At 35.9% G+C, this 11,557-nt stretch overlaps 1 protein-coding gene across 1 annotated transcript; it reads right to left on the reverse strand.

The window, feature by feature from the left end:
- Positions 1 to 2,449: 2,449 nt before the first annotated feature.
- On the reverse strand, positions 2,450 to 6,420 carry LOC148869179 (mitochondrial arginine transporter BAC2-like). Its single transcript, XM_088968318.1, has 2 exons — positions 5,800 to 6,420; positions 2,450 to 3,287 (listed from the first exon to the last, which is right to left on the reverse strand). Exons 1-2 carry the CDS (start codon positions 6,037 to 6,039, stop codon positions 2,571 to 2,573), a joined length of 957 nt encoding a protein of 318 aa, XP_088824444.1. The 5' UTR covers positions 6,040 to 6,420; the 3' UTR covers positions 2,450 to 2,570.
- Between the last annotated feature and the right edge of the window lie 5,137 nt (positions 6,421 to 11,557).

Raw genomic sequence — 11,557 nt, forward strand, 5'->3', positions numbered from 1 at the left:
ACGTTTTATGTATGTTAATGAAATTCGGTTTTAATCGAAAATCGAACTAAAAATTTTGGTTTTTGGTTTGATTCTTTATTTTTTACTTCAGTTTTTTAATATTTTGAGTTATTTGGTTCAGTTTTTAATCGAATAAAGCGAATGCTCACCCCTATTGGAGATTGCCTTAGTCGCAATGGGGATTAATAGGAATATGCAATATAGGACAGGGCGGGGGCTAGGGTGGCAACGGGGATTAAAAATTTCCCTTTATTTTATGTAGTTCCCAAAAAAACTTTTAAATAACAAAGGCAAGTATTTGTGTTATATTATTATATATTTATTTATAATGTATATTAAAAATAAAAAAACAAACAACCACACCAATCAATCAATTAATCGATTGGCTTCAATTTCGACTTTCCAAAAATCGGAGGTTCCAATTGTTAAAAAAATACCACAATTCAGTTAATCGAATCATGAGCACCCTATCCAAAACAATGGCCGGGCCAATGTCTCTCCACCATAGCTCTAGTTAACTTTGGGGCATATGCTATGATGAATTAAGAAAGTAAACATGTGGCAAACCACGGTGATGTTTGGCATGGGTGATGATTCCTTCTTGCCAATTATCCAGAAGTTGGTGATTTTTGAAAAATCACCAAAAATTGTTATTTGGTATATCAAGCTGATTTTTGAGAAATTGGCTTTGAGTCTGTTTGGTACTGATTCTCAAGGGTTGATTATTTTTGTGGTAGAATTATAATTCAAAGCCATGTTGGATGTCATGTCAACCTCTAAAAATGGTAATCAGCTAGAAATCAGGAAATCACCAAAAGAATGATCCTTGAAAAGGGCTGATTTCAATAATTGATTTTTGGCCAATTTCTTAAAAATCACAAAAATCAGCCAACCAAATAGAAATTTCAAAACTGGTTCCTCAAACTCTGGCATGGCTCCGACATGGCAGTGATTTTCAAGAAATCACCAACGATGCCAAAGAGAGCAGAGAGTTCTTTATTGTAAAAGAAGTATAAATGACCCAGTTATGAATTTCCTACCTCTTGGCTTGCAAGGTTCAAAATATCAATATGCTTGATATGTTGGTAGAGGCATATCGGTAATTCTTTTTTTTTTTTTTTTAATTCGGTTCAGAGAAGCCAGTTTAAAGTCCATCCATCCCCTGAACCGGTCAAATCCCCGATACACCCTCTATAAGGGCGTATCCAAAAACTCTTGATACATATCAATACTTAGAATTGTTGAATTGCTTCTTTCCTTAAAAAAGTGCAAAGTAATAATCTAGATACACACAAAAAAAAAAAACGGTTTGATTCGGAGACCTCAACTCTCTCAAGGTGGGGACTAGGTCCATTGATGGACAATCTAAGCTACTTCCATCTCTAATACTTTGGTTCCCCAAGGGTTTTGTAAAGGCAAAACTGTTATTTTAATTTGAATGTTTGAGAGGAGAGGCTACAACAGTCAGCAGACAACGCGAAGGGGTATCATGTCTGAATTCTGATGGAAAGAAACAAGTAATAACGTACGTCAAAATGTGGATGGGCATCATTTCAGTCCGGAAAAGAAACCAAGGAATAAAGGTAGATAAGTAAATTGAGAGATCTATGTTGTGTTCATTTGCAAGAAAGAAAAACGAGGGTGTTGATGAGTATATGACATATTCAAAAGGTTCATGATACGCCTGTATATTGTTAGGGGCGTATTGATACCTAAAATGATATATTTTTATAATTTTTTTAGTTTTCTTTTTAATTTCGTTTTTAAGTTTATTTTTTATTATATTTTATATTAAATAAAAACTGGTTCATAAAACACCTATTATATCGTCAAGTGCCCGATATACGATACACCTGATAAGCGATGTACGGTATCAAAATTTTAAACATTGGATATAATGAAGGAAAAATTGGAAAGAAAAGGGGCTGCCAGTTCTGACCAACCGTATGGTGGTCTGCACTCTGCAGGTGCATGACTCGGTGATTCAAATTGTTTAGCTTGCCAAACTGTGTGTGATTGACAGGCTGCTTAATTAATGTTATATCACCCGGATGACCCAAACATGAAAAGAAAAGAAAATAACCCTAATGACAAGAAAAGCAAAACCAAGGGTGCAATTAACTCCGGTTCGCCCGACTTAGCATTGGGCTCAGTTTTTAGGGCTTGACCCATTATATTCAAATTTTGACCAAACCCCAAACCGAAGTTACACCCCTAATTAACCAAGACCTTGAGCTCAAGTGTCTCATATATACTTGCAGTTATTGGAGGGATTTCCAAATAATAGAAAGGTCAAATTCCTGATTATCAACTCATCAATAGCATCTTTGATGAAGGGGATGCCTCCAAAAGTGTAAATGGTTCAAAACCATGTATAGATCGGTGTGGGTTTGTCAAAATCTACCAAACTATGGATTTTTTTTTTGAGGGGCAAACGAGACACACCAAATGAGAATTGAATTATATGCCGAGAGCATGTTAGATTGAATTGGTAATATAATACATATGTTACACCGTATATGCTTTACTCCTTACATTACACATTTATTGAGAATCACCTCAAGGAATGCTTAGAGCTTGTTTTCTTGTGTCTGAGTGCTTCCATGGTTGCTGTCGCTGTTGCTAAATAAGCAACGCAAAGATAACTCATAGGCAGCAAAGACTGCCCCGTTCACCAAGAAAGACCGATAAACAGCAGTCCCCAATCCTCGCCACAGCACGCGATAACCCTCTTCTTGTACACTCTTGTAGAAGCAATCAACAATTCCACGATATTTGGGTGGAGGATTATCCGTCTGGGATTGAGACTGGAGTCTAGTTTTGACTACGTCCAAGGGATAGCAACACACCCAACTGGCGACCCCCGCCAGCCCTCCCGCAACCAGCATGGTTCTTACGCTCTCCTGCCCGCTCTTCCGGCAGCCTGGGTGAAGCTGCTCTCGTGCATACTCGTACGTCCAGAAGTAGAATGCATGTGCAGGTCCATCTCGTAGTGTGGTGACTGTCAACCCTCGATACATCCCCCTCACCCCATCCCTCCTCAAGATGCCTTTCGCTAAGCTCATTGGGGTTTTTTCTCGATCAGTTGGAAGGTTGTGCGACTGCCCACCTGTCCTCAACTGGAGACGTATTTTGACAAGCTCAATAGGACTGAGCAGAAAGCTCTGCACAACTCCGGTTCCTAATCCTGCCAGTGCAACACCTGTATAGGGAGAAGGTTCCATGGTTTTGGTGGGTGAATGAAGTGCTCGTGAAAAGGCTCCATAGATTTGGAAGACAATGGCATTCTGTACCAAGAATTTCAATTGTCAGTACAGTACAGGTGCTTGTCACAGAGAACTTCCCAAGCTTCTTCTTTAATGCTTCAAGAGAGTAACTTAAGTTCAGTTAAAATATTTTCATTTTCAAATATTTCATCAGTTGCCTAACATGCTGGCTGACCAACTCATCAGTTGCCATGGTTCAGGAGTGATGAATTTAAATTTGTTTATCCCTGTTTTTAGTTATCTTGTTTCTATTATTCTTTTCTTTGCTTGTTAAGAATTAATTGGGGATATCCAAATATTTTAGCTTTTGGGAGTGTTTAAAAATAAGCATTTATTCAAATAAGCAGCTATTTTGGGTCGGAATCCCACTGGTAAGCACTTCTTTGTGTTTGAGAAATAAGCCCAGACGATTGCTTATTCCGAAGAATAAGTTTGGGCTTATTTTTAAGTGCTTACTTAAGGCCCGTTTGGTATATTTTTCCGTGCGGTCTTTCAGTTGTTTACAAGTTGAGAAGATTAATTTTAGGTCTATTTCCTTTTGACTCATGGATGACCTAGCCGTTAAAAGTCGAAGCATATAAAATATGTGAAAAGCTTATTTTGACTGATTTTGAAAAGCTTCAAATGAAACTTTTCATGTCTTTCATGTTTTATTTTCATGCAAAAAAACACAGAAAGATATGTATTTTTCTCAGATCTTCATGCAAAAATTCAATACATCTTTTAACTGTTAAAATTATCAAAAGATCTTCTCAAAAAGACACACCAAACAGGCCCTTAGTAAATACTTATAAATTCCTTTATGAACGGTTTTGACCTGCCACGTCATTTTAAAAATACCTGTACTAGCGCTGTTTGAATTTGATGCCAGGCTACTACGAATGACCTGCATGTTCTGAGGTGGAGAAAGTATCCCAACCCTATCACCAAAAAAAAGGTATCCCAACCCAAGTTTGATCATCGTTCCTACAAGCTTTATCAAAATTTCGCCCTAATTTTTGAAAGAAGAGAAACAAATATATTATAATTCAAAGTTTATGCAGAAGATCCACTTCATGTCTGAACTCTATTTGATTCAGACAGGGCCTAAGAACTTATTCAAGCCAATACAACATCCGGGAAAATTGTAATAAAACAATGTTCAAAATTTTTGTGGAAATTCCACAAATGTTTCTAATATATATGGGACGTATTGGTTGTATCGTATCCATATTAGACCTGTTCATGGGCCGGGTAGCCCGATGGTCCGGCGCGGCCCAGCTCGGCCCGCACCCGTTGGGCTTGGTCATGTAATTAGGCCCGCGGCCTGATCTCGGGCCTAACATAGTAAGCTCGACTGTGTTTCAGGACGGGCTCGGGATTTGTCAAAAAAGCCCAGCCCGACCCAACTCAGCATTATATATTTTATATATATAATATGTATTCTATATATTATATAAAATAAACAAATAATATAATATTTATTAAAATATATCTTTATAACAATATATATATATATATATATTATTCTTTTCTTTATAATTTCTCACACACTCTCTCTCTCTATTCAGTCGCTTTAGCAGTAGTAATAGTAACAATATGGGCTAAATTTCGGGCTCGGGCCCAAGCCTGGGCTTCAAGCTTTTTATGAGGGCCGGGATCGGACTCGAGCCTTAAAAATATCTGTTAATATAGAGTGAAAGCCCGGCCCGACTCATGAACAGGTCTAATCCATATATAAAGAGGGTGGCTATATCCTTATATGGCACAGGGCACATTTGTGGAAATTCCACCCATGTTGATACTGTATTGATCCAAGTTTTCAGAACTTTATTATTATGTTGTTTGTTTTAAGCACAATTGGGATTGTTTATTCCCTCTCAATCTGTAAATCCAAAGAAAAAAACGTCAAAAATGTAATTTTATTTTTTATTTAATCATTAAATTTTTTTTGTATAAAATCATTCAATGTTCAATGATGTATGTATTTTGGGGTTTCAATTGAAAAAAAGAAAAACGTAGATTTATAGTTAGTTTTGTGATCCTTATTAGATTTTTCCATTTTCTCCAAAAAAATAGAAAAAATAAAAAATAATGAAAATGATTTGTTCTATATTTCTTAAATGATTTCTACAACGATTTATCAAGTACCAAATCATTAACCTAAGCATTATTTTATGTCAAAAATGATATTTTTCTAACTTTTTGGTATTTTGTAAAAAAAATAATTATGTAAATATGCAATGGCTACTAATTGAAAATTCTGAATTACATATTCCATGATAAATAAGTAAATAAAATGTATTGATTATTTAAAGAAATACAATAATTATTTACAAAGTATTAAATAGCTAAGTAACAATTTATTAACTTTTGGTTAGATATGCGATGTTTTAACTTTTAAGCTTATATTAGTAAAATTATGGGTTTTATCCAAAAAAAAAAAGGAAAACCCAAAAAACATAAAAAGAATGTATTTTGTATGTATTAAATAAGGGAGAATATAAGAATATTGAGGAGAGGATGTGAGAGAGAGAGAGAGAGAGAGAGAGACCTGAAAGCTGACGGAGACCAAAGGTGCACCCATGCCTCTGTATAATGTGGCAGGTCCTTCGGCGGAAACGATGTTGCGGAGTAGGCCGAAGGCCGACGCGTTAGCGTTGGTAGGCTGTTGAAGTCGTATTCTTAGCGTGTCCAGGGGGTACCCGGACACCACACCCGCCATACCCCCGAACCCCCCCGCCACAAATTCCTTGCACCAACTGCTCGCAAGAAATTCCGGCCAAAAGTCCATCTCCCTCCACTCTCATTCCACGAACAACCGACCAACGCTTTCCCTCTCTGTCTCCGACTTTTCAATCGGATTTTTTTTCTTGGAAAGACGCCAACTCTCTCTCTGTCTCTCTCTGGATATTCTTGAAACAGAAACAAACAATACACTCCCACTACGCAAGAAGTTAGGAACATGGGAATGCTGTCGTCCTTTATACTGAGAGGAAATAGAGGAGAGAGAGGGAGGTATGTCAATTTCCAGAGAGAGAGAGACAAAAAGGAAATGGAGGACCAAAATCAAAGCGTTTCAGAATAAAGGAAAGAAGGGAGACATGCTTTTTTATTTGTTGGATTTCTTTATTTCCTCTAAAATGAAAGGCCCCGGTGCAACTTGTTTGGGACCGCCTCTTGTGGGGAAGAAACGGCTATTTCTATTTTTTTTTTCAAACGACGACCGCAAATGTCAACACACCACGTGGAATTTATATCTCCTGCGTCTCAGTGCTGACCAGCGTTGGTTCCAATTCGGATTAGCATTGTTTTGCTTTCTGTTGAGCTTTTCAAATGATACCTCCTCAGCTTCTCTTTTGTTTCGATGGGTGCAGACTGTGGATGATTCCGATCAAATGCTTGGCAACTTGGGCAGTTGCGCTTATGCAAGCAAATGCAGTCTGAATCATGGGTCGACACAGAGGAGATTACTGGAGCTTGGGAAGTAAAGTACGACTGTACAAGAAGACTGTAAGCCAGTACCATGGAACTGGTATATATAGAATTACAGAAATGGCGGAACCTACAAATGGAGGCTAGTTCTATGGTTGTGGTTGTGAGGAATTCCCATAAAGTAAAATTAATTTTCAGTGTAGACCCAGAAAATCGATCATATTGGAGAAAGCTTGGGCTTGCATTGCAATCTTACTAGTCGTGGAAAATCATCCATATTCATCACCTGACTGTGTTTAGCACATTGTTAAATAAAATATTCTCTGAAATATTAGAGAAAAAGATAAGAAAGTAGGTGATGTAAGCCACGATCGATTCAAGCAAAAAGTTATGGAATCTTTCACAAAAAAAGATGGATTGAGTTAAGTGATCAACGAGATTCAGTGGGGGGAATTGAAATATTAGTAAAAATGTACGTTGAATCTCACTGTCACTGATATTCTAAAACAAATGTTGTTTCTCTTTCTTTTTAGCTTCCTTTATCATTTTGTCTTATTTTCAGAATTTGGAGTTTGATGCGTATAACATGTTTGATAAAACGTCAATTCATCATGCCTGAGGATGCAAATTCCATCATTGAGATTTCAACGCTGTGTTTGAATATTGTCTACCACTTCTGCAAGATTTCTTTTATTTTTGCATTCCCATTTCTGCCTAGGGGTGATCACCTTGGCCCTAGGTTTTATGTTCAGACCTAGCTCGGGTCTACACTATATTTTACATTATTTGATATATAAAATAAATGTTATACACATTATATAACACATAGTATCAAATATTATATATATATATATATATATATATATATATATATATATATATATATATATATATATATAGATATATATAAGTGCATTTGTCTTAAAATAAAATTTTCCAAGTATACAGATATAACTACTTATAACTTAATAATTTATTGAAGTGTATCGGTCAATCTTATGTTAATCAATGTAAAAATGGTATTTAATTAATTATAGTATCACTGATAAACTCTTGTATCTGCAATATGTATTATTTTTCTTATAGTAATTTAATTCTATAAATTTTTCCTTTAGCCTGCATTTGTAATTTAGGTGTAAATTCAATTTTACACAAATGGAAAATGTGAAATGGTTTAGTTGTCAACGGAAATTGGGACTCGTAGATTTTGAAAATTTACACCGACCATGTTTGGTTGTCGAGGTGTAAATTCTGTGAAAATTTACACAGAGGAGGAGGGAAGAAGAAGAAGAAGAAGAAGAAAAGAAGAAGAAGAAGAAGAAGAAGAAGAAGAAGAAGAGGGAAGCAGAGGAAGAAGAAGAACAAAAAGGAGGAGGAGAAGAGAGAAAGAGAGAGAACAAAAGAGAGTAGATGAGAGGTTGGTTCAGATTTGCCGCTACAACTGGTTGTAGCAGCAGTGACGGAACAGAGAAAGAAAAAAGGGGGGGCAAGAAGAAGAAGAAGAAGAAGAGGAAGAAGAAGAAGAAGAAGAAGAGAGGAGGAGGAGGAGGAGGAGGAGGAGAGAGAGAGAGAGAGAGAGAGAGAGAGAGAGAGAGAGAGAGAGAGAGAAAGAGAGATCATCGGTGCTGGTGCCACCCTGGGTTCTGGTCTACCGTTGCAGCTGGTTGTAGTGGCGGTGATGGAACAGAGAAAGAAAAAAAGGGGGAAGAAGAGGAAGAAGTGAGGAGAAGAGAGAGAGAGAGAGAGAGAGAGAGAGACGTTAGTTTTACACCGATAATTTTGATGTATTTTTTACATTGATTATCGGTGTAAAAAAATCAAAAATCAATTTTACACCGATTTACGGTGTAAAACTACACGCTTTCCAAACATGTAGAAAATCAAACTGGGGTGTAAAGTTTACCCTAGTTCGATTTTCCACTCCAAACAAATGTGGCATTATGAAACAAACATGCTTTTCATGAGTAGATAAAAAGACTTGTTGGGTTTGGGTTGGGTCAATTCCTTGACCCTAACCTAACCTGAACTCTAATTGTCTTCATAATTTGTTAACCCTAATCTTGATCCATACCTCAAACAGATCTGACCCAACATTTTTTTTGGCTCAATTTGGAAGTAGTACATATACAAATGAAATACAAGGTTTTGCACTCTACAAATTTGTATTTATACTCTACAAGGTTTCTGTTTCTAGAACCCATAACCCCAAAAACCCTGTTGAAAATCAGGATCTTCCATAAATAGAAAATGGAACAAACACAATATGAGTATAACATCCAACAACACATAGGGAAATCTTGTTTTCTCTATTGGAAGGGTGGGAATCAATGCCAAGTCTACACTATAATTGGCTAGAAATCTAACCAAGTAAGGTTGCAAATGAAACAAAACAGATGGAACATAGGTAGAACCAAATTTGATTTGTTTGTATTTTGAATTATAATTAAATTTGGATTGCAATGGGATATTGAATATCATAAATAAATTAAATAAAAAATCAAATGCTATATACTATTTGATGATGTGTGATCTAACAGCTCCCTCTTGGAGGGCAGCTCGAAGGTTGGGCTAATGAGGTCCCCTAGTCGAGTTGCAAGAAAACAATATCAAAGTATCTGGGCTGCTTTACTCGGGGTGGGCACTTTGATGCTTAAGTCAGCGGAGGTACAGGCAGGTTGACCACCATGTCACACAAGTGGCAGGTTGCTACTTGGACCTCAGTCTGGTCGGTGAGACCTCGATGGGAGGTCTTCCTTCATGAAACCATTTAATACATTTGTCATCTTATTCTTCTTATTTCCTCTCATCATGAAACCATTATCCCAAACAATTTGTATGGAATGGCGACTGTAATAGGTATGCATTATTCTTTTGTTTTCATCTTTTTTTTTATATGCTTGTATTTTTTTGTCAAAAACCCTATCCCAATCGAAGAAACATAACACCCTTGATTTGCATTCCTAGTTGATTTGAGTTTGTGTTTTTTTAGATCTCATTATGCCAATCTTTATATTATATTTGGGGAGGTTAAATCTTTATATCCTATTAATGGTTAGAAAATAATAGTTGAAAATTTACTATTAGCACTTTGTGATGGAGAACAAAACAATCCCTAAATTTCTATTAATTATTGATAAAGTAATTATTCTAGTTAATTATAGTCTCAACATTATTGTAGTGACATGAAAATTTTCTATAACAAAAATAATTATTTGAACAGAGTTATTATAGTTCCATTGAAAATTATTAACATTTCCATCGAAAATAACTAGTCGATCTCATTAAAATAATTAACACTTTAATGGGATATTATTATAACAAGTAGTTATTTGCACATTAAATCATAAATTATTATACTTTCTATGCATTATTCTAGTTTCATTAACAATAGAAGATCAAGTTCATTGCTATTCGTTATTTTTTTATAAGTTGTTGCATTTTCTAATGGCGTATATGTTATTCTAACTTTAATGGTTAGTGGAGTAGAGAACTATTACATTGAATCTTTTTTTAGATGTTATTCTATCTTTAATGTTCATGAATTTGATTTTCTTTATTGTGAACTTTGACTTTTAACTCATTACACTCTAGTGGGTTTATTGAAAATAATATCCTATTACTCTTAGGATATTTCTCGAGAATAAATATCATATTAATAAGGTCCATGTTCTAGAATGTAATATTATATTTTCTGTTTTTCCAACACTCATCGAATTATTCTTGCAAAATAATTTAATTTACAAGATACCCACCACTAAATATAACCATTTATTTATTTATTTTTTTGTATTAGGTTATAAACTTATGCTTATTGGTGGGTTTTATTAACATGGGAAATTATTTAAATCTCACCATCACTTTTTAGTATTTCTCTTTAACTTATCATAACTTTTCAAAACGTATAGGGAATTCATGTCAGTGAGTTTTTGTTTTCCAAAACTCGCCATTTGTAAGAACACCATTAGTGTTCATTGGCAGAAGTTGTCCATGTCAGCGTTGATGCAATTTTCATGACCAAACTGCCCCTGAATGGTGAGTAAGAGGAAGAAGCAGTATTTATTGTCTTCTACCTCACAACAAACCAAAGGTGCCCCGTCTCTCTCTCTCTCTCTTCCTTCTCCTCCTTCTTCTCCCCATTTCTCTTTTCCTTCTCTCCCCTTCTTCTTCTTGTCTATTGTAATGGTCTGTCAAGTTGTTTATTTTTCAAATTGCAGGTTGTTAGTTGACGCTCTCCCATCTAATTGTTAGGAGATGTTTGGGGAGATTCGGGTCATTTTATTTTCCATTCAATACAATTCGCCTTTGATTGCAATTTCCATAAGGTGGAAACTGTGCTAACTCCATTGATTATAGAGCATTGTTATCGATCCCAGCGTCCTCGTGGTCTATGCTTCTATTTTCTCATGCCAAACCTCCTCCTTATTTGTAGTTCAATATCATTCACCTCGGCTTCTGCTCATCATCTACAGAAAAATAAACGGAAATCAATAAAGAACAATCCAAACCTTTAATTATCCAGTTAACAAAAGGCCTTTCGGTTCCCCACCCCCTTTTTTCCTCTTATCTGTCATAAAAGAGGGAAAGGGTGAAGGGCATCATACATCTCAACCACACCGCTTTTTCTTCTCTGAAGTTATCTTGCTGCTATTGTTGCTTCTAGAGAACTAGAGAATAAACAAGAATATATTTTAATTTGGGAGTATAATAAAATGTTGAGGCTTTGGTTGTAAGAGATTTCTAGGGTTTCTGAACTAGAGGAACCAAACGCAACCACAAACTCTGCTATGTCTCTACCATGAGAGGGTCGTCGATCACTTCAATAATCTCTGTAACATTGAACCCTTTGACAAGAATGACCCTATGGTCGAGACGGGACT

This window comes from Nelumbo lutea, chromosome 2 (genome assembly GCF_056320005.1).
Source record: "Nelumbo lutea isolate HS-2025 chromosome 2, American lotus-T2T, whole genome shotgun sequence".
In the NCBI taxonomy this organism is placed as follows: Eukaryota; Viridiplantae; Streptophyta; class Magnoliopsida; order Proteales; family Nelumbonaceae; genus Nelumbo; species Nelumbo lutea.